Here is a 25,133-nt window from a genome sequence, read left to right as displayed (position 1 = left end):
AATTTTAATTATGTACTTCATTTGTATCTTTTTAAATAAATATTGGTATATTTTCAAAAACCGTATACTTGAATTTTGTTTTCATTAAACGCAGATTTGGAGGGGGGGGAGAGGGCCTGCTTTCATTTAAAATAAAATATTATTTATTTACTTACTATATTCTTCTTATTATTAGCATATTCGACTGATTTGATATCCTTTTAAAACAATCTATTTAATAATAGGATATTATATTAGATAATTATTTATTTACTTACTATATTCTTATTATTATTAATATATTTGACTTATTTGGCATCCTTTTAAAATATTCTATTTAATAATAGAATATTTTAATTATTTTAGAATATTTTTAATAGAATATTTTTTTCAATATTATCTAAATATTGAAAAAAATTAATATATTTTCAATATTTAGATAATTATTTATTTACTTACTATATTTTTCTTTTTAATATGAAATAATAGGTAGAAATATTGCAGCGAGCTTGCTAAAAAGTTACCAGGAGCTGTAGCTCCACGAAATAGTTCAACGCAGTATTACTAAAATATTAACATAGAAGAAATTTTTAAAAAAATTATTAACCTGGAAAAAACTGCTTACACACGAAATAAAACTGTTTAAAATCAATGTTGGAAAACATGTGAGTGCACGAAAAAACTAATCTGACCGTAGTGATATGTGAAAAGTTAATACACATAAAAATAGATCGACGGAACAAGTTAAAACAAAATAAAATTAAAAAATAATTTAAACATAAATTGCAAAAATTAAAAAGAAAACGTAAATTCGAGGGTTCGAGTGGGTTAATTAACCATTTTCCGCTTTGTAATTATTGTATTTTTTTAATTTTGCAATTTATGTTTTAATTATTTTTTAATTTTATTTTGTTTTAACTTGTTTCATCGATCTATTTTTATGTGTATTAACTTTTCACATATCACTACGGTCAGATTAGTTTTTTCGTGCACTCACATGTTTTCCAACATTGATTTTAAACAGTTTTATTTCGTGTGTAAGCAGTTTTTTTCCAGGTTAATAATTTTTAAAAAAATTTCTTCTATGTTAATATTTTAGTAATACTGCGTTGAACTATTTCGTGGAGCTACAGCTCCTGGTAACTTTTTAGCAAGCTCGCTGCAATATTTCTACCTATTATTTCATATATTTTTGCAGCATTCTGCGCAAAAAATTTTTATGACCAAATAGGTCTTACTTCTCATTACTTGTTAGCTTTACAATTTCTGTTTCGATTATATTTCTTTTTAATATTATATTCGACTGATTTAATTTTAGAAGAATATTCAATTCAAGAAAATTTAGAACTCAACGTGTCTCTAATTTTAACCATACTGAGTTACAATATTGTAGTAGTTTGGGAAACATGTTAGAAGATTCGTATTAGTAGCTTAAAACTTTAAAGTCTACATAGGTGTGTTCCTATATACCTGAGGGCTTTTCTTAAGGGTTCCCGAGGGTTTAACTATGTTCTGACCAACAATTGGACCCCCACAAAGAATGTCATCAGGGAGCCGACCACGGTGGAGCCAAGTGACAGATCAATGTCATGATCGATATTTAAACTAATACTACAATAGAAAACCATTGACTAAGATCTCAGCTGTTTCAAAAGACGAATTGGCGGAGTGGTGCCACCTGGAGATTAAGTGGCAACCCTATTGCGTTGTACTCTGTACCACCTCAGGCTAAGAAATACCTTTTTCCTGCAAGACTTCTCGTCTCGATGTTAGAGTTCCAACGATGTGGATGCGTAGATTCAGGTAAAGCAAAACCTACCTCGTTCTTCTGCAACGGAGCATGACTACGTCACGGGAGGGTCGGGGAGGGTGCGAGGGGGAGGGAGGCAGAGCTCTCGCAACCATGTCTCAGGGTACGTCACAGGGTAGGTCATTTAAAAACCCATGTCGACCGAAATTTCGATTCATTTGATGCCGGATTCTACCAACATTAGTACCTCGTTTGGATAAATGTCCTAAAGGATAATATTTGTTTGTTTTCCGTTGCAATTCCTTCCCAATGCCTAATGTTGGGAATTCTTTTTACTTTCAGTTAGATTAGATTTTTTTTTCAAAATTCTAGATAGACTTTCTACAGTACAAAAAATCTAAATTATTGTGCTAGGTATATAAATATTTGTCGTTAGTAGTTTAGATAATTTTTTTAGGAATTTTTTATTGCTTGAAAAAGGTAAGTTTTTTTCGATTATTTCTGCATTCTATCTTTTTTCTTCTTATTTTTAATATATTTTTGCTAAGTTAGCATTTATTGAAAATTTTATGAGTAAATCAATATTTCAGAAACTAAATTTATGGAATATATATACACTTAATAAAAAGTGTTATTCCACTAAGAAATATTTAAACTAAAAACCGAAATTTCTTCTCAGGAATATTAAGGTCTGTCAAAATGATACTTGCAATGATACGTACGTGTTGAAATTTTTTAAAAATTCGAATAAGTCAAATGTTTTATGTTTTTATTTTTGCTAGAAGTTAGAAATTGAATATTTGACATAATTGTTTTTAATTCGGTTTTTCTTTCCTATCTAAATCTTCGCTTAATTGTGCATAAGATGTTTCCAAAGTTCTAGAAATTTAGGTATATATATATTTTTTTATTTATTCTGTTACTATTCGTCAATATTACGATGCAGTTTTTCAACACAATCCTCATTTAAGTGAATACACTTATCCCAACAGAAAACCTCTCTCTGTCTCTTTATGGAATGGTTAAATTCTCAAATCAAACACCCCGCAAAGATATTTTTCAATATGGAAATATAATATTCCTCGTAAAACGCTGAACATTTTCTAAAATTTTCGCACCTCTTTCAACATAAAGAAAATAATTGCTCTTCGCTCTTCTTGTGGTTGCAGAAACTGCGATGCTACAAAAATGCTGCTGTGTAAGTCAAGCAACTGAATCGGACTAAACAATATTGGATAATCATGTCAAAACTTGTTCCTGGCTGAAAACTTTGCCTGTAAGTTTGCCTGCCTGGAAATGAACCAGAAGTCAATTTTCAGAACTTTGGAAAAGTCCCATGTGTATTTATCATTTGTTAGATAGTTTTTCTTTCCCAAAGATATTATTCTTTAAATCACATGGCATACGAAATTTATTAGAATTTGTTTTTATATTACATTGATATAAAATAAACGTAATTAAAATGCAATAAAATCATGCAAGAAAACCCGCTTTTTGACAATACACACTTTGTTATTGTTATTTTTAATTAAATAGTAAAGAATTTATAAATATATATTTTTTTCTTTTTTGTCTTTTACCCCAACATTTTTTAAATATCTTGTATTCTCTCCCTTCTTTCTGCATGGCTTCGTGGTGTAATGGTTAGCACACACGGCTCGTATTCTAGAGTTCCAAGTTCGAGTCCCAGTGAGGACATTGCTCATTTTTCATATTTCCTGCTTAAAATAACCTAATGTCTCTACAACCTGACATGTCATTTATGTTTTGCATGTATTACTTAGTTACTCTTGTTAAACAACGGTCAATTCTCTGTTATACAACTGTATAAAGAAAAAAATTCAGAGAAAATATTGAATAACCAAAAGAATTTATTAGCAGCAAATTTCTAAAACATATTATTTTTTATTATTAAATAATGAAAGATCCATATTTGTGTATGTATATTTCTCGAGCTGCAGGAAAATGTCGGCAGCTAGAGCTATCAGATTTTGCACACATATAATCCTCTATCTGAATATGCGCACTTTGGAGCCTAAATTTCAAATTCTGAATTAGTCTTTTATTTATTTACTGTGCTGTGAGAATTTAATGAATTTTTGTATAATAAACTGAATGATTTAAAAACCCTGCTCGACATAAAGCATTTTCACCTTTGGTGCTTCAGTGTTTGCCATTTGGCATAGTATAAGATATTTATCTTTCAAATTTAAACGACAAGCTTGGCTATTTAAAAGCAATATGTTGCCACTGCCCCAATAAAATACATTCATTTTATTGGATTGATGTTAGTTTCCTTAAACAACTTCTGTACACTTCTATAAAATTTTTTATATACACACTAATTAGTTCCCTATCCTTCATCTTAGTTTTAATAACTTGAAAATCGACAAAGGAAAATTAGACATATTTATTACGGTAGATGTGCATATGAACAGCAAAAAACGCATATGAATATATGCACTAATTTTACTTTATTCTGAACAGTCAGTTACTGTTATTGCCTTCAATTTTCTCCTCGGACTCACCAGCGGCCGAGCTGTAAAGACGCTGAACACTGGTAGTTCGGTCTGAGGTTCGAATCCTGCGAACGGGCTGGCTGCATGGGCGTTTTCGTGGTTTTCCCCATGTGTAACGTGTATACGAGCCAGTTTCCCTTAGAAAGTCCTCCACGAAGGCATCCCTCCCTTTAGGCAGATAGCCCTCATGTGCTTTGCCATAATTGAAAAATCCAATCCGATTTTCTCCTCACCCATACCTTATTTTGACTAACATAAATCAGAATTTTCTAAATTGTGCGCTCAAACTCTACACCAGGATAAATATGCGAGTAACCTGTAGCAGATTGGTCATAAATCAGTATTTATTAATTGAGTCCATTATAAGAGTCATTAGGTTAGTTTGATGCTGGAGACGTCAAAAATGAGCAATGCCTTCGCCGGGACTCGAACCTGGACCTCTCGAATACGCGCCGAGTGTGCTGCAGTTACACCGTAAAGGCACGGTGAAAGGAGATAGACAATACCTTCTATCAAAGAACTTTATTTTGAATCTATCAAGCTACATTAAAGGTTAGGTTAGATTATTTCAGTAATGCAAAGAAGGACAGAAGGACTACTTGACTAAGGGGAAAGATTGTTTCATGGAGCTTTTTCTAAGGGAAACTAGCTGGTAATCACATTGCACATTAAAAAAAAAAAAAAAAAAAAAAACACGAACATTAAACATGCCTGGGTTCCGTTTGCCTGGGTTCAAACCCGTCTCTCATAGGCAGTAACCTACTGTCTTAAAGCACTCGGACTCTGTGAAGCATAGCATTAAAGAATTGGATTATTTGATTAGTGCAGAGCACACTGTAAGATTATCTGCGTAACCGAAGAGGTGGCTTCGTGAGGGACTTTCTAAAGGAAACAATTTATATTCACGATGCATAATTGCATAACTTCCATGCAACATAACGAAAACTTCCATGCAATTAGGCTGTATCTGGACTCTAGTAAAATTACCAGTGTTGATAAGTCTTATCCGTCGCACTCTGCTGGGTCAGCATTAAAATAAGCATTTATTTCGGAGTTTTAATCAAAATAAGCATTCGATGTTTATTTTGAAAAACAAACGCATTCTTCGAAAATTAAGAAATGACAAATTAATTAAATATTTAAAAATGTATTCAAATAATTTGCTTATTTTTCCAGTGAATTTGTAAATTCCTTTAATACATGGGATCTTTATCAGTATATAGAAAGTTTATATTTTAATAAGCATTTGGTCAAATAATAGTTTACACTTTTAAAGTGAACGGATTACAGAATCCTTTTTAGCCAATTCAGCGACTAATTCTGAAAAGCATTTCACAGATTTTAATTTGAGAATCTTAAAATTATCTACCTGTATCATATTTCTGATAACAGGCTATTAAATAAATGCATAACATTTTTTAGCACTTTTTATAGATTTCATATGTTTTAAGAGTTAAGAAACGTAATATAATTAGATTTATTAGTTGCCTTTCCACTCATTAGTTATTTTATTATTTAGAGAAATTTCGTTGACAATATTAGTAGATAATTTAGTTTCACGTAGCCATTTATTTCCCTAAATGTTTTTAAAATGTATGAGGAATTTGAGTTTTTAAACATTTTTAGACAGATTTGTATTTGAACTTTTTGAATTTTTAAAATTTTCAGACAGATTCGCAGATATATATTTATGTTGGAATTAACATGTATGCAATGTTTATCAAATGGAACCCATTGTCTTTCAACAAGCAGTCAAGCGAAAGTAATGCAATTTCTTTTTCTAAAAATTTTCTTTCTGGAATCTGACATGCACTATTTATCAAAACCTTGTAAAAAATCTTCTAATTCTTCCATCAAGGGATCAGACGAAGCTCAGATAATCTATTTCGTAGATTTACGTTCGAATTCAGAAATAGTTCAAAAGAATTTTTTAAACTTGATTTAAAATATGAATCATATGCTTTTTGCTTAATTCAACAAATAAATAAAAATTATTTTTTTTTAAAATAGTGTTTTCAACTTCTTATAAATATTAGAAAAAGTAACAAATGAGTAAGTAGTTTTGAAGAGTCATTAGGATTTTTTTTGGAGGCAGGACACGTGAAAATTGAGCAATGCCGTCGTCGGGACTCGAACCCTGGACCTCTCGAATTCGCGTCGAGCGACCACCAAGAAGGTCCACCATGAAGACATGCTAATAAGGCGGGAGAAATACCTTATATACTCCCCCTTTTAAAGGGCGACTGAGGTTTTAGAGGAACTAATCGTCAATTCCTTGTGGTGAAGAATCATCATTCACCACCTTTTTAGTTCGGGCGCCACTGTAGAGACATAGGTATTTGGAAGCAGGTGAGAGAAAAAATGAGCAGTGCTCTCGCCAGGACTCAAACCACGGACCTATCGAATCCGAGTCGAGCGGGCTGACCACTACAATACGAAGGCATGCTAAGAAGGCGGGAGAAACACCTTATAGTTTTACCTTGAAATGTGAATGTATGAATTGAAATCATCGGCACTATGCTAAAACCATGAAACTGAAATACTGCTTCTTAGATTAAAGAATTTTCAGACCCTAGTATGATTTGAGCTTCAAAAAAATTATGTTTCTCTTATTTTTTCATATAAAAATAGTGTAACGTGTTGAAAGTCAGCGTAAAGAGTGCATAAGCAAAACTTACTTTCGTAGTTTTGTTGATGTGCTGTTGTTATGTTAGAAATACTACAAAGGATATATAATAAGGCACTGATTGCCAAGTCTCTCAAATTTTGCACTATACAAACAAGAATAAAAATATATGTACATCTCGCACAAAAAGAAATGGGACAGATCTATATCTCTGGTTCTACTGCTCCGACTGACAAAATTTACTTTCTTTTCATGTCTAGAAAGCGCGCCTTAGGATATATATTAGATTTATACATAATATTGTTCTAACATAGATAGTTTGACACAAAATCGGACCCTTTCTGAAATGACATACCGATTTGTTAAAAATCGTATGAATAGCTTTTAAAATTATCGTTTTTTTTTTATTATACTTACTTAATTCCTTCTTTCACAGTCCAAAATTTACATTCAGTCCAAATAAAATTCGCAGACATTTTCTTATTTGTTTTAAAATTTGTATTTTAATAATTTTGATAATTTTTTCGAATTATGACCCATAAAAAAGTTTTGTTACCATCTTTAAATACTAGATGTAATTTTTAAAAAAATAGAGCTTTTTATTCAAATGTTTCGAAGATATACGTGAATTCACATATTAGCGCGTTTTAAAATTTGGCAAACTAAAAGATTGCGCCAAAATAAATTTTTAAATTTCCCATTAAATTTCGTGTCTAGTTTATAAAATTTAATATTTAGGTATAATTTGAATTGTAGGATTGAAATATGAAAAAAATCGGTATATCATTTCATAAAAAGTCCGATTTTGTATCAAAATACCCATGATAGAACAATGTTATATATAAATCTAAAGTATATATTTTAAGTCGCGCTTTTGAGACATGAAAAACGCAAGTTAAATTTTGCCAATCGACCCCGTAGAATAAAAACTGTAGAACTGTACGACATTTTTTTTTTTTTTTTTTTTTTTGTGCCGAGTGTACCATTCATGTACCAATACATATATTAAAAAAGGGATAAAATTTCACATTTATTTTGGATATTAAATCATTTGTTTAAAAATTATACGATTTAAATAACCCTGCTCTAAGTAATCAGTTAATCACATATAAATGCAAACCTATGCTTCTTTTTTTTTTTTTTTTTTTTCTATGCTTCTTTTTTTTTCTTTTCTTCTTTTTCTTTCTTCTCCTTTTATAAATATGTCAAGTACTGATTTCGCGTACCTGAGGTACTCATTTCGTCCCTTTGTCCGTCACGTGACCTGGCTTGGAAAAAGCTTGATGTCACCAACTCCGTTGCACTGTTACGTACTGAGAATTTTTCATGTTCCGAACTCAATGGTTTTCTTTATTTTTCATATTCTTTAATTATAAACTCATTCTTTCATTTCTATTCACTTTCCGAATGCTTTACATGCCTCCTGGAAATCGTTTTCTTGATTCCCATACGAAGACTGCCCCCGTATGTATTGCTTCATAATAAATCAAGGAAAAAATAAAGAAGCAAAAAGCAAAAGCAGTTAAAACAAATGAGAACTGAAAAGGAAAGCGGGCTACCCCAAAATAAATTCATTCAAATCCCATAATTGATCTTTTTGTCAGAAACACGATTTAATGTTACTTAAGTCACTCGATCTGTTACGGAGGCTGCACACCAGCCGAAGGCCAAGGTCTCCTATTGTGATTACAATATATAGACGAACATATAGATTCTTCATAAGTTAATAATAAAAACTTCTGAATTTGTAACATTATAACAATCACTAACTTATATCTGTTCAGGTAATATATATATATATATGTGTGTGTAAGATAAAATTATGTAAATTTGCAATAGTTCCATAACTTCCTAATTTATTTTTGGATACTTTCCTTTCATAATGTTGTTGATGCAACTAGTAATTTGTAACTTCAAGTCAAAATTGAAAATAATAAATTTGCCTTTTCAACTAGGCTTTCCTTTTAACTTTCCATCTCGGAACATGATGCATGTGCTTTTAACCCTTTGACTGCTAACTAAGTTGAAGCGACTCGCGTGAGCGGCGTGCGACCTCAGAAGTGACTGACCAAATAAACGAGATTTCATTTTTTCTCGTTGCTAGGCAACGAACAAGGTGTGAGGTTTCTGCGAGCATTGCACATATACGATAGAAATAATTTCCGAATATACACATGAAACAGCAATAAAAGCCAAAGCCTTCGCCGAACGAGCATTTCCGTCCATAGTCTACACCGATAGTTTGTGCCGGACGCACGTATGTGCCCATAGACTGCACCGATAGTTTTTGCTGGAAGCATACTATATGCTCCCATAACAATAAAAGAGTTAATCGCCGCTTTAGGACAACAAAGAGAGATTTTTTCTGACGGTTCAAAAATTTCAGGACGAGTAGGGGCAGCGTTCACGGTCTTTTCGAACAATGAAGAAATTTATCAAGCACAATTCCGTCTAAGCGATCATGCTTCAGTCTTCCAAGCCGAGTCCCTAGCACTCAAAGAAGCAGCACTATGGTTAGGTACACAACCAGCAGCTCACACTTCATTCTTCACAGATAGCATGAGCGTTCTGAATGCGCTGAATTCCTTTCCTCCAAAACATCCACACACGGCAGCACTTAGAGAGATCTTCTTGACGTTAGGCTCTTCCATACCTTTAAAGATCAACTGGATAAAAGGACATACCGGGCAGAAAGGCAACGAACGAGCGGATGAACTAGCTAAGACTGCAGCTCTTAAACCAGAAATTGACAAGGAAGTTCCGCTTTCCGCAGAAGTTGCAAAAAGGCTCCTCAAGACAGCATTTCAAGAGACATGGGCATCACGATGGCAGGAAGAAGAGACAGGAAGATTTACTTACAACATCTTCCCAATACCTTCTCTCAAGAGGCTGAAATGCAACCGACTCTTCCTCCAAGCCTGTACCAACCACGGGAAATTCCCAGCGTATTACAGACGTTTCCTCAGACGGGACGTCAACTGTTCTTGCGGTTTTCGCGGGGAAGACGCGGACGCACTTCATTACCTGCTCTCCTGCCCTCTGACAGAGCACCTTCGACAGCAGTTCTTTCCTTCCGACTACATCACATATCCTGTGAATAGACTGTTCACGGACTATTACTGCAACAAGGGCATCTTAGAGATAATGAAGCAAGTGAATGAAAATAATTATATCCAAGAAACTACAGATTAAAGTAAAATGTAGAAAGGCGGCCTAACCGTCAGATTGCTAGCAATGAATAGGATAACTTCCTAACCCTGTAGTGCCATTAACTCAGTTTGGCGGAACAGGTTAAGTAAAGTGACCATATATCTCTTCCGCTTCAAAATAACCTAATGACTCTGCAATGGTGCCCGAACTAAAAGAGTGGTGGATGATGATTCTCCACACCCAGGATTTCGCGATTGGGTCCCCTAAAACCGTCCTCTAAAAGGGGGTATTGACGTATTTCTCCCGCCTTCTTATCGTGCCTTTGTGGTGTAGTGGTTTGCATCCTGGGCGCATATTCCAGAGGTCCGTGGTTCGATTCCCGGCGAAGGCGTTGCTCATTTTTCCTCTCTTCCTGCTTCGAAATAACCTAATATCTCTACAACCTCACCAGTTTATGTGCCCTCAAAAATGTGTGTTAACTAGAAATAAAAAGCAATGTTAAAATTCGGATGCGACTGAAAGTTTCTTCTTCGATTATGCTTAGAAATCTATATACAACGTATTCAAAAATATTACACATATATAAAAAGTTAAAGGAGTTTATAAAAGAATGAATACAGACCAGGCAGAAACCTCGGCAGTATAGCTTAGATGTCTTACTCCTTAATCCTATTCAGATGAGATGTGAAGGACACGCCCTTTCATGTGCTTGACTAACTTTACAGAACAAAAGTCTAATCTTCATAATTTGTTTTTCTGGTTTTTAATAGAAATACTTTCAAGCAGAAACTTTTATCTCAACTAAGTAGTAGCATATTACAAAATTCACAGATGAAGAACATTATACAAAATCTTATCGCTATAAACGGAGTTTCTTTTCATATTAGGCTTTTTTTCTTATTCAGTTTATCGCAACGAAGGATAGAAAATTCGTACATAAAACGCTACTTTTAAATAAATTACGCAATTTTGGTTATTTCTAAGTATACAAAAGCCAATTATGATAATAGGTACAATTTACTTTTTCTCCGTAAAAGTTTTTCTCTCATTCATTTATTTTTTGAAGGTAGCATATGTTTGCTAAAAAGCCACTTGCTTCAGTGGTCTCAAATTGGTGGCCCGGGAACCTCATGCGCCTCACGAAAACATTTCAGTATTTATTGCAAATGCAGTGTTCACAGATTTTAATTATTCGAAGTCCAAGTTTATATGATTTTCATTTTCATTGAAAAATGAAACATGAATAAAACACGAAACAACAACAACAACAACAAAAAAAAAAAAAAAAAAAAAAAAAAAAAAAAAAAAAACCTGAAAGGCTTTCGAATTTAAAGTACGTCCAAATGGGCGCTTTTTTAACGTTTTGTGTGTTACCTTTATTTATTAAATATCATGTTATTTGCATTTAAACCATAAAATCCAGTTCAACAGCAATATCGGAAAATAATTTTAAAATGAGCATTTGTTTAGAATTTCCGATACACAATTCCGCGCGCTAGAGATAAAAAGGTTCCCCTTCCCTGGTAGAATGTTGCCATTGCTCGCTCAACGCTTTAACTCAACGCTTTAAATCGTTGAGTTCGTTAATCAAAATTTCGTTAAAGTTTTACAAAACATTAAATCAATAATAAAAGAAATTCCAAATATCAAATACCCATATTCGCAGTAAAATTATATCATTCACAATTGGATGGCTCTAGGTACCGTTGTTTTATCACAATGCGAGAATATACATACATTTATGCAGATTCTTTATTATTTAATTTCTTCGAATATAATACAGGGCGATAGTATGTGGTGGCATGCGCCGTTTATAGAGTTCCGTTGCAAAATCGCAAAACGAAAACAATGGTCCTTCAGGGACAAAGCCTCTTTAGACTAAAAAATCTATAGATGGTGGTGTATTTTTTGGTGTATTTAAATATGGCAAAGCACACTAGGGCTATCTGCCTAAGGGGTGAGATGCCTTCGTGGAGGACTTTCTAAGGGAAACTGGCTCGTATACACGTTACACATGGGGAAAACCCCGAAAACACCCATGCAGCCAGCCCGTTCGCGAATTTAAAATTTATCAAAAATATTTTTTTTTTTTAATTTTTTAATAACATTTCTCATTTTGTTCTTAAAAAACATTCTGCGCCGTCAGTTGTTTACAGATTCAGGCTATAAGGCACTTGAGTTTGACACCACTGACTCACATAATAAGCCACTTATAAAAACAGCTTTTGTATAAATTTTCGCGTTACCTAAAATTTTAGAAATTTCAAGGGCACACGCATACAGACAAACATATCTGAAATCGCTTTTTGCTATATTAGCTTGAATAATTACTGTCTTAATAAACTCTTATCGATATTAATTTATTAATTACAAAGTGCTAAATGTTAATTAATAAAGTGTTAGTTACTAGTATCCAGTTAATGAAGTATTTAGTAAATTACTAACATTTAACTGTATAATTTATTAATTAGAAATAAAATGCACCTACGTGACTTATTAAGATGAGCATATAATAAAGTCACTGTTAAGAATATTTCTGTTTACAAAATATTATTAAATTAAATATCATTATTTAAGTATTAAAAATCTGTTAATAGTTAAAAGCATTCATTGATGAAACATGTATTAATTTTAATGTATTGCTGTAGAAAAATAAGTACTGCATTTGATAAAATGAACGATTTTTGTCGACTAATTTAACTTTTTAATAATAATTTTATTAATCCATAATTTAACAAGTAAATTTTTCCTTTCGAAACTTTAAATTTAGTTAAAAAATTAAGTAAATTATGATAAAGAATTTTCGTTTTTTTTTTTTTTTTTTTTTTTTTATTTTGTTGATTAGCGAAGCTTTATTATTGATATGATGAAAAAACGCTTAAAATATCTGAAATATTGAAACCATTATTAAGAAAGTTTATTCAAGACGGGCCTCAAACGCACATAAATTACTCTTTGCCACTTTTGAATAGAATATGGAGAATATAAAAGAGAATTTACGAAATAATACACAAAGAATACAAATTCGCAGTTAGAGAGAAAGAATGCAACTTCGCTACTACATCTAGAAAATACAAATATAGAGAGTACGGACATAGAATAATATATAAAGCTGTAGAGACATTAGGTATTTTTAAAGGAGTTAAGAAAAATGAGCAACTCCTTCGCCGGGAATCGACTCATGGACCTCTGGAATAAACTCCCAGCATGCAGACCACTACACCACGAAGACACGCTAAGAATTTGGAAGAAATACCTTATAGAGCTATACAAGTATACTAGAGTAATAAATATGTGTTGTGTCTTGCTATGTCTAAGTTTTATAGAATGTCAAATGCTGATGCTTTAGCAGAGATAGCCATAAAACTTTGTATCGATTTAAATCTTCCTGTTCATGTTCCTCATTGGAAGCGCTTTTATAGAAATGATTCTATGTGTATTTGGAATAAAGAATATCTGGTCTCTAGAAAAGAACAATGGTCAAAAAGGTTGCTTTCCTACAGTTTAATAGTTGAGGTCAATTTACAGCAGATCTTAAATTACTCAATTTTTGACCGATCACTGCAATTTAAGAGCTATTTAAAGTGATTCGCTCTTAGTTCAAGTGCTTTATGCAACTACCTTAGCGGCGATGAAGGTATTAGTCCTTCTTGAGAGCGTTCGCCATATCCAGCAGAGAAATGCACTTCAGGCTACTTTGAAGCACCTATCTGTATCTTGAGCACTAATTTTTGCTAACTTTTGCGGTCTAAAGAGATAATTTCTGCTTTTCGAAATTTTTCCTCAATTTCGGTTATCTCAGTAGATTGAGTTCTCTTCATTTTATTTATTTAAATCTTTTTTTCTTTTACTCATTATTTTTTTTTTAAATTCCCCCTTTAACAGTATTATTGTGCATTTGTTTATTTATTTTGTTAGTGCTATAACTTGCTTTTGTAAACCTGATGGTACACTTTATGGAATACAAGAATCCGAATTATAGTTAAAAAGAAATAATAATAAAAAAAAAAAAAATCTGAACTGTTTCAGATTTGAAATTACGTCCAAAGGGGCGTTTTTTAACATTTTGTGTGTTACCTTTCTTTATTAAATATCATGTTCCTCGCACTTAAACCATAAGATCCAGTGCAACAGCAATATCGCAAAATAGTTTTAAAACGAGCATATCTTTAGAATTTCCGATACAGAGACTCACGCGCTGGAGATAAAAATGTTTTTTCTGCACAACGTTGCCATTGCTCGCTTTGAAATCCTTGAGTTTGTTAATCAAAAATTCGTCAAAGTTTTAAAAAAAAAGGAAATCGATCATAAAACAAATTTCAAATTTCAAATTTGGTCTTCCACATGCTCATATTCGTTGGAGGATTACGTTATTCAAAATTCGATGACTCTATGTACCGTTGTTTTATCGCAATACGAGAAATATACATACATTTATGCAGATTTTTCATTATTTAATTTCTTAAAATATAATGCAGGACTCTAACATTTTGTGGCAACAGTTTGAAAAGTGAACCGACATTTATGAGTCCGACGCAAAATGCCAAAACGAAACTAATAGTCCTTCGGGATTCAAATCCCTTTAGACTAAAAAAAAAAAAAAAAAAAAAAAAAAAAAAAAAAAAAAAAAAGAGGGAAAGTTGGGAAACTAAGGTAACATTTAACATTTCACACTTTTCCTAGGCATTCAAAACAGAATGCTAAAATTCTAAATAACAAACCGGTATGAGTAAAATGCAATACCAGTATAAATAAACTGGTATTAATAACTAGCAACCCGATATGAATAAATCAAAATTTTAAATAGCGAAAATAAATTAAAATAAATTTTAAAAAAAAAACAACTTTCCCACTCCTTTTTTGTGAACTGCTGTAAGAATTCTTATTCCTGACGTCGACAAGGAACCAGGTGATTCCCGCAATGTATTGGCAGTTGTAATGAGAGTGAATGTTTTATCGAGTTTAAAATTCTGAAGGAATTTTAAAACGCCTATATGCGAGATCACAATCCACTTTAAGCCTAAGAGCTTACTTAGAATTGGAAACAGCCCTCTAACCACGAAATTACTCTCCGGTCAGTTGCAATAGCTTAGTCCAGTGGAAACGATCAAGGATTCGTCAAGTTTTTTGCAGGGAACAAAGTTCTAAAATATGAAATGTCTCTGGTGAAAAAGTAAATAAGTGTAAAAGATGAAGATGAAGATGGGCCTGTACTGTTTGATTCAAAATCGATGGATTCTTGACTAAAATCTACGCCAATGTTGCATTGCTAATTTTATGTTTGACGTGCTTCTCTTCTGTCTTGATCTTAACACTTTGTCCAGTTGAGCAACACATTTCTTTTATATCAGAGGGCTTCCTGTTTCACTTCGAACCTTACGCATTGTTGAGTGGTTTACACATTGCATTTAATCCCCGAGTTTGTTACTCAAAATTTCATCAAGTTCACAAAACATACAATAAATAAAAATTGGTAACTCAAAACTTGTACTCCTGTGAAGGATTTTGGGTCCTTAAAGTCTGATGACGCTAGTTGCTGCTGTTTTTGCACAATACGGAGAACATACATACGTACATACATACGTACATACATACACACATACATGCATACATACAGATTCTTCATTACTTAATAACGAAGATTGGAGAAAAATGTGGTTTTTATTGTAAAAGAAGATAAGAGTTTAGATTTTTCTATTACGTTTTGATTGCTATCTAGGAATTATACCATCGAAATATAATTGTTTATCTAAGCAGTCATGCACACTGTTCGCATTTGAAACTTTTCTCATTAATCAAAATAAATGATAAACTATATTTTCAACGTTAGTTTTAACATACAAAGAAACGGTAGACATAATAATGACTACCGTTTCTTTGTAGGTTAATTACAAAGATACGATTCTCTGTTTCCTACACTCCAATGATTTGTATCTCCCATTATCTGATCTCCAACGACTCAACCTAATTCACAATCCACCATCATCACTGTTATCTTCTTTAAGATTTCCAATATGTTCTTCCCAAATTTAGAAGCTAAAACTACACTGCGTATGTCATTTCTATTTAAATGCCAGTTGTATTTTTATTTCGCCATTCTTTATTTTAGCATTGTGTTTGGTTTTGTTATTTGTTATTATTTAATGAGACATTCTGGATGCCTGGAAATGCAAAGATTTTATCCAGATAGATTAATAGTATCTGCTAACTGTGAAAAATAAAAATCATGTTTTAATCATCAAACCAGTTGTGACTTTTGTACCAGTCGTCATCTAAGCTACAGTCTTCTTGGCCATGACTAAGGAGGAAATTAGTTTTCATCTTCTGCAAAGAATTACATCACATATACATATTAAAAAATTATTTCGAAAATTATATTTTAACTTCGTAATTTTTTTACAGAAAAAATTATTGAATATGATACAACTTTATCCTAAGGAAAAATTCTGAAAGCTGTCAATGTTCAAACGAATGTTCTAATGAAATGTTGATTATCTGTTAATTAGTGTAAACTGAACTGTTTAACGCACACTATGCTAAACGATCCTAAAGAATATTTTAGTGTATGACTTTTTGAATTATACAGTACTGAGAAACGGATGAAGAGAGAGTAAAATGTAAGAACAGCTTTTAAATTGTTTTTTAACTTTCTTTTTCCATTAAATTGTCTTTCAGCGAAATTTTGGTTAACAAGGAGAACTTATGAATTCCATAAATTATTAACCAGAAACTTAAAATGCACTAAAATTTATAGACCTTTGGCTCTAAGAATTTACTGAAAAAAAAATTCTACGATAAAGCACATTCAAAACAATGTATTTTTAAAACCACTGTGTTTTTAATTCAACAGAGGAAAGTCAAATGAATAATTAAATGTTTAAAGTACATCAACTAGAATATTCTTAGCATAAAATGATAGACTCTTCAGATATAATATTGTCTTTTGTTGTGTAGAAAGTTATAGAAATTTTTAAGAGAGAATCTTTGCGATGCTATTTCACTTACATACCCCCTCCCCACACACAGAGAAAAGAAAAAAAAATTATTTTACATTTTAAAACTAATAAAACCAGATAATTAAAATAATATTCAAATAGACTTTGCATAAGTAATATTTAAAAATTATTCAAAAATAATTAAAAACTTATAATTTTTTATATTTTAATATCATTAAAAATTTTAAAAACTCATAATAATTTTTAAAAAATTTTAATTCAATTTTTATCTTTATTTATACGGAGGTATGAAATATTTCCTTCGATACAAAATGAAATACAAAGTAGTAGAAGAGGAAACAATCCCAAATACAAAATTTCAACATTCTACGAGTAATAGTTTTTGACATGCACATGTACGTACAGACGCCACGCCGAAACTAGTTGAAATGAATGGTTAAAACGGATATTTCTGTTGATAATCTGAGGTATACAATTATTGCTTTATTCTTAAAACATTTGACACTGGTACATCATCTCAAAATATGTGAACATTTAACCAAAATTAAATAAATAAGTAAAATAGAAATAATAGAAGCTAATTTTATGCAGAATTTTTGTGTTATTTGAGAAATTTGTTACTTGTATATCATGTTTTGCTTGTGTTAATCATGTGAAATTTACTTTTCAGAATCAAAATGGCACAAGTTGTCAATGCTTTAACACAGTGGTACAACACAATAATGGCTAATGCAGGTACGTTTCTTATTTTCCTTATGCATTTTCGATGTTTTTTAAAAATTCCAAAATACTGCAAATAGTAAAAAAAAAAAAAAAAAAAAAAAAAAAAAAAAAACGAATATCTCATGATAGTTTACATTTTAAAATACATCTATTAATGTTGAAAAGTTCGGATGTTGGAAGACTCTTATTTTTCTGGAAATGTGTGTGCATGATACATGAAATTTAAATAATTCTATATTCAGAATAATGTAAGAAATTTAGCTAATTTAATTACACGAGAAGATTTAAAACTTACCCATGCAGTTATAACGCTTGCGTACAGTATCACTATTTGCAGCAGTTTAAGATTTAAATAATGACAACACTAATTACAGGTTTTTTTAAAAAAATAAACAATGGTAAAATAAATTGCAACTGCTTTTCCTTAAATTTTAGTCAATTAGTAGCAGTAACAGTAGCTATTTTTTAAATTTTCAAACGATGGTAACACTAACTGCTGCTGTTTTTTAAATTTTAATTTTTTGCTCTCGGGCTTCTAAAATTTCTCTTTGTTAGCACCAGAACAAGAATTCCTACCAACATCGTTGGTTTCTTAATTTCTTATTTTTAGATTGAACTTTATATATTTATTGAATTTTATATATTATTAAATTGCTGTTTTGCTACTTTAAAGGTTGAAATCAGAGTAGCAAATCATAAAATGTTGCTTGAAGTAATACAAATTACTAATTAACGCATTACTATTAATTTTACAGATTAATTAATTACACATACACGTCAGTATTCCCGTATGTATTTGCATCCAAATGCTTTATACTGTTTATAAAAATGGAAAAGAAAATTTTAAAAAAGCTAATTATCACAATAAATAGAATGTAACATAATAAATAAACGTGTACAAACTCATTAACTTGCCTCGTTACGTAAAAGGCTACTTAAACCTTTAAAAAATAAACTTTAAAATACTCACTACTTAAACCTTAACTTTAAAAAATAAACTTTTAAATCAGCGTAACAAAATTGAGCAAAGTACTAAATACTTTCATACAGCTGCCATGATGTCATCGCTGTAAGGTAGCCGGGTGCGATAGCCTTGTGTGCGATTTCGAATGCGGAAAACGTATGAATGTTCCTTAGTATCTTTGCAGAATGGTGGTACTTAAAATAGTGTCAAGCCTAAAGTCCTCTCGAGAGGCTGTTGGAAGGAAAAGATGCTTATCTGTCTCCCCCCGGGGGATTCTTTAAAAGTGGGATGGTGTTGGCCAAAACTGTACTATCATCTACTAGGTAGTGCCCCAGGTCTAACTCAACAATAGACGACTCCCTTGTCTCTTACCGCGATAAAATTCGTTGACTTGATCCGATATGACTATCAGACAAGTCAAATAAGTCACAAAAACGTGTTAATTAACTACCACAGGTATATTTATGTCCAAATGTTTATTTAAATTTACTTCTGTTTATAATGAGTGTAAATAAAAAGGCGAAAAGTAGTTAATCCTTCATTGATTTGACTACATGATATGGCAGTTCATTCTTAAATATTTACATATTTAAGAATATGTTACCATAGGTGTAGATAAGAAGATAAGCTAAAAATAGATAACACTGCTAACTTTAATTTGCAATAATAAGATAAATAATAATAATAATTTTTAATTTGATTATTTTCCTTTTTTATCTTAAAAATAGTAACGGATTATAAAAAAATCTTTATATAGCATATAATTAACATTTCTCTTAATTTGCACGTAATATTTAGTAATTTTAATTTTACTCTTATTCCTATTAGCTAAATTATTATAATTATTTAAAAATTATTTTTGTTCAAATTTTTTAATATTTAAAATCAAAATAAAAAATGAAATAATTGGTCATTAGTTAATTAAAAGTGGATGAAAATAAAATTAAAAAAATAATTAAAAATTAAAATGTGACATACGTTTTTGATACCTTTTTTTAATATTTCATTCACTTTTGGTTTCTTGGTCATTAATTTTCTAGTTGTTAGTAAGAAATAACATTTATATTAAAAGTAACAATTTCTTATAACTTTTTTAACTGTAGCATACAATGATTATACAATTATATTAACAATATTTACTTTAAACTTGCTATAAGCTGCCATTTTAGAATGTTAAACAAAATAATAAAATGATTTAGAATGTTAAACAAGATAATAGAATTTTTATAAATAATACTTAAAGTTGTTTAACATAGACTAGAAGTTTTCTCCAACCGTATTAGTTAAAATTTTAGGGGTTTTATTCTAATAGCAGAAATTTTTATTCTGATAGAAGAAAATCGACTTCATTGTTCATTGATTTTATTGACTGCTCTTGTTTTTTTTTTTTTTTTTTTTGTTACCCTTAAAAACGGTAAAAGTCAGTTAACTTAAAAAAAAAAAAAAAAAAAAAAAAAAAAAAACTCTGTATTTGTCTTATATTTACACATTTTTCTTTTAAGTTATGATATTTCTTGTGTGACAAATAAAAAAAGAACTACAAATTACTTATTGTGAACCTGCTTATGTTTCTTATAAACTACTTAAATGAAAATTCTATCCGCATACCAATTGTAAACTACACTCTAGTAAATCACGAAAGAATATTATTAAATAACATTTAAGAAAAAAATGAATTATTTTTATTTATTTATTAACAACCCTTCAAGGCAAATTCAAAATACGTAATATATCGAAATTTTGAAATTAAATATCTCGGTCAGTTTTTTACCTAAGGGAGCCAGAAGGTTTGGTGCTTGCTTTTTAAAATGACTATAGAAATTTCCTAAATGTACTCACTGGGAGCGGATAACAGTATACAATATTAGAATTCGTTCATTCCATAGTCTATTTCTTTTTTAAATTAAAAATGCTAAACATGAATGTTTGCGTCATTCAAAAACTTTCTGTAACTGGAGGTACATGTCTACGACCAACGGTTTCGAAAATAAAGACTGTCTAGGGAGTTCTCAACCAGGGAAGAATTCTTCCCCCTAAGGAGGAATTTCATATTTTGAGAGGAAGGGGATGCGGTCAGCCTTTTATTTACCTGTTAAGCATTTAATTTTATTTTATGAATATAAAAAAACTACTTTTATTCAAGTTTTGGAATTTATTAGCATTTCTATAAGTTTGTGAAGGCCTGGTCTAAGGACGTTGACAGAGAAGATGTGTATTATACGTGCACACATACTCGAATAGACACATACTCGCACACATACTCGAATAAAATACACATTTTTAGAATGTTTTTGGAGCCATTTAATTAATGTTTAAAATGTAAGGCGTATCTTTGTTAGCCTTTTTTTCTCTGAACTATGCATAGTGATTTCCATGATAGAAAGGTTTTTCGTAAAATTTCTCGGAGTATTGATTTCCATTTCTGTTCCACTACTTTTCAGAATCCATCAGTTATGGAGGGTTTGCGCTAAGAAAGAGTTCTTTTCCAGATTCTAAAAGCTCCACAGATGAAATGTCGCGAGACTTATAAGAATACGTTGAATACTTTTGTAAGCAATACCTATACCAGTCTTCATTTTTTTCGAGGCATGCAGCGGTACTTTTCGAAGTATAACTTGCAGCTTTATATTGTTAAAATTTCATCTTTTGAAAGTCACTGGGATAAAGAAATGGAATCTCTTCTGTAAAAACTTTCTCTTGAAAATATATTGATTTGATTTTAACCTTTTTTAGCACTCTTTTTAATTTCGCATTGTAAGAGAATCCTGTGACAGTCGTAAACTCCTTACTGAAACTTCTTTGCGTTGAAAGAACCACGTTTGTACTCTTTTTTCTCTTCGGTTTTCGATAATAAATAGGCCTTTTTTGTTGCAATCATTTAGGCAACCCTATTTTTTAAGAGTTTAGTTTATTTTCATTTATCTTCTGCTAAATAGTTTCTTTACTACTATAAGTTATTCTATCTATGGTGGTGCATCGTAACTCGGCAAAAGTTGGCTAAACATTATGCTTTTTAGCCTTTTTAAGCTGGAAATCTTGGTTTATTATTTTATTTATTGTTGTTCTAAATGTAAATAAAGACTGATTTCTGAGTTTTTTTTTTTTTTTTTTTTTGTTGTTACCACCTATTTAAACTTTGGAAAATTAGAAACAGTATGTGCCTTTTTCGGGTAATCTTTTGAAATGACAGGCGGTTTCTCCCTTTCCGATTAATAATATTACTTATTTTGCACTTGCAAATTTTAATAACATGCATTTTACAACGTTTTTTGAATTATGGAAAAAAAATATTTGTCTTCGAAAAACGCAAAATAATATCTCTGAGCTCTCAAGCACAGCTTCTTTATATCTTATATTTTGAGAGGAAAATCAATTAAAAAGTGGCAGATCATATTTTTGACTTCAAATAATAAGCTGTTGCCAGAAATTTTATTTCCAAAGCACTTGTATTTATTGTATTATTTATGGAAATCGTTTTTGAAAATGTGTAAAGACGCTTTATGTGTATGCATCTCTGCATGCATAAATAGTGTGTTTTTATATATATACATCCATACGAAATGGTAAACAGGAAGTAGAGAAGAGGCTTAGTATCCGGCGAAGAAATATCGAATTTCAAAATCAGAAGGATTGCGAACTAAATCTAAACTTTTATTTTTAACTTGAGTAAAATTAAAGCTACCGTTCGGTTACCTCTAATTTCTCCTTCCCTTTGAGGCAAATACTCCATTCTGGGTCCAAATGCTTTCTGACGTCACCGTCGGAGCGAAGTTCGTTCGCTTCATTGAGGAAGCTGCCACGCTCAAGGTCACGTTAAGAGCAAAACCGCAGGAACTCCGTAATCGCGAGAGCCGTTCGTCAGGTGCGCGCTGTGTCGGCAGACACACGATAAAATTCCTCCTCAACGTACCCGGAAAGGATCTAAAGAGGGCAATGATTTTGTATTTTAAATTCCAAACAAAGTACTGCTAAGCTTCTGAAAGATACGCTTTGTTTAATGCTACATAACATTGATTCTATTGTTAGCTTGGAATACACAATCAGCTGGTAGTAGAGATAAAACGATGAGTTCTGGGAATCAATACAAAAATAAAAATGTTGAAAAGTCAAGGAATAAATAAACAAAATGAAAAACATACAGTTTGTCGATTACGTGGAGTATAATTTTTTGCATTTAAGCGATGAGTAATTTTAATGTAAATTCATTTAAAAAACTGGATATTTCGTTCTAAAAGTGCATTAAGTAGAATTAGAAGGAAATACCTAAAGCTGAGCTTAATCTATATTTTACCTCTTTTAATTCTATATATGAGAATATATAGAATATAGAGTTCTATATATGAAGAATATAGAGTGCACTAATTTTAACCGCGCAAGTACAAAATATTGAGTATGAATGCGCTGATTTATTTAAATTCCATTATGCAGTAAAATCAGTGCATCAGAAATATAATCTTTTGGCAACTGTGATTTTCAAAAAATTATTATTAATTATAATTTTCAGAGCCAGAGGAAAAAACAATTACTTTGTGTGTTACTAATAATCCTTTTAATCCTTTTGTTAAAATGTACTTCTTTATTTCCCGTCATAAAGAATTGAGAACACAACTTTAGTTACATCCTTCTTAACACAATTATTTTATTATAGTCTCAGTTTTCGTCTAATTATTTTATGTTAATTAGCTCATCAGTCTTAGTATAATTATTTTATGTTAATTAGCTGTGGCAAGATATCGTTTCTCCTAATTCTAGTTTAAACTTGTTCAGTTTATCATTTCAATCGGCAGTTTATTTATTTATTTATTTATCTCTACCACGCGCTTCTAAATTCATGTAGAATTGTAATGAATCTTTATTCATCATTTCAATTTTTGTACTGCGGCTTCTATTTGTATCAGACTCATCAAGTACTGTTCGCCCACGAACAGGAGACCCATGTATATTTCGGCGCATGGGTTAAAATGGTTAGTCTATTAGTAAAAAGTGATTACATTTTCCTGGAAATGGTTATATTTTGTGTTAACACGAAAAGAGAAAGTTTTTGAAACCCTTTCTTCTCTATGATGCGAATCGATTTCCCTTGGCATGCCTTCTAAAGTAGATCTCTCTTTCATGGGCCGACAGTAACTGTTCCTGCTCATCCAAATGTTTACTTTTTCAGGCCTGGGACCTTTCGCAGAGCGATTTTTAGTTAACGTGATTATACATTATCCACTTCAATTCATATACACTGCCCTCCAAAATTTAAGGAACAGCATGTTTTTCAAAGCTCACCATTGCAAAAATGTTCAGTAACGTTTAAATTCACAGTTCACATGCATGACAGTAACGCAGTTTAAGAAAATATATGCAAGAACAATAGCTACCAGTTTTATTTTATAGAAATGAATACTTATATACAAGTTGGAGAAAAATGCCAAAATTGTAATTTTTGTTTACGAGTGTTGATCTTCAGTTATTATTACAGTTTCCTGGACAATATCCAGGAGAGTCTATCAGTGCTCAGGTGAAGTCAACTGCCCAATTCATTGAGGTGGCGGGCGATCGGATAGATGGAAATGGGAATGTCCCAAGCTGATGCTGCTAAACGTCTCAATGTCTCTTGTAGTTTGGTCCATCGTCTATGGAATCAGTTTGAATCCGAGGATTCTGTGTCTAGAAGACATGTTCCAGGCAGACCTAGAGTTACAACACCTGCGGGAGACCGTTATTTAGCTCTTTCGGCCCGAAGAAGGAGTAACAATACTGTGCCACAGCTCATGGCAGATCATTTAGTGGCAAGAAGAACAAGAATGTGAGCTACTACATTGCGCAGACCTACTACAGTTGCTTTTGATGATGAGAAAAGCACATTTAGATGTTTAGTCTTTCATTATTTGCAATGCCTTCTTGTTAATGTTTATTCCAGGCGAAAGGGCCATCTGCATGGGCATTTTCGTGGTTTTCCCTATGTGTAACGTGTATACGCACCGATTTCCTATAGAAAGTCATCCACTAAGGTGTCCCTCACCTTAGTCCTAGTGTGCTTTGCCTTAATCAACTATACCCAAACCAAATCTTGTTAATGTTTTGAATGTTTTGTTTAGAATATTGATTTGTGCTAGCCTTTTCATACACAGTAAAATTTAATGGTTATGATAAAAATTTGTGTTTGATACATTTTATTTATATTATGTTATGTTCAAATATGACAGGCAGACACAAAAAATAGTTTTAAAATTAAAGTAATTTTTAGTTGATTTTAAATTGTATTCAAGGTAAAAGATTTAGTGTTATGAGTTGGCAACAGTAGATAATAATTCTGTTTAAGAAGAGGAAAGAAATATTTGTTCGAGTTTTCTTATTTTCAAAATTATTTAAATGGTAAATATATTTTGAGGTTTTAGACTGAAGTTGAAAATTCTAGATTGTAATATTTCTCTCCTCAATCTTCTTCTCTGAGGAGGAAAACGTACGTTGAAAAATA

At 31.4% G+C, this 25,133-nt stretch overlaps 1 protein-coding gene across 1 annotated transcript in view; it reads left to right on the top strand.

Moving 5' to 3' along the window:
* The first annotated feature begins 1,941 nt into the window (after positions 1-1,941).
* LOC118183278 (very long chain fatty acid elongase AAEL008004-like) overlaps positions 1,942-25,133 on the top strand; it is a 54,258-nt gene continuing 31,066 nt past the window's right edge. The window contains exons 1-2 of the mRNA XM_035352756.2: positions 1,942-2,209; positions 17,651-17,715. Of these exons, the coding sequence (XP_035208647.1) occupies positions 17,658-17,715 (58 nt within the window). The 5' untranslated portion in view covers positions 1,942-2,209; positions 17,651-17,657. The remainder of the gene's footprint in view (positions 2,210-17,650; positions 17,716-25,133) is intronic.

This window comes from Stegodyphus dumicola, chromosome 9 (genome assembly GCF_044657685.1).
Source record: "Stegodyphus dumicola isolate Sdum_Otavi_A_Nest chromosome 9, ASM4465768v1".
Lineage (NCBI taxonomy): Eukaryota > Metazoa > Arthropoda > Arachnida > Araneae > Eresidae > Stegodyphus > Stegodyphus dumicola.
Note: the sequence above shows the minus strand (reverse complement) of the source record. Positions and strands in the feature narration are given on the sequence as shown.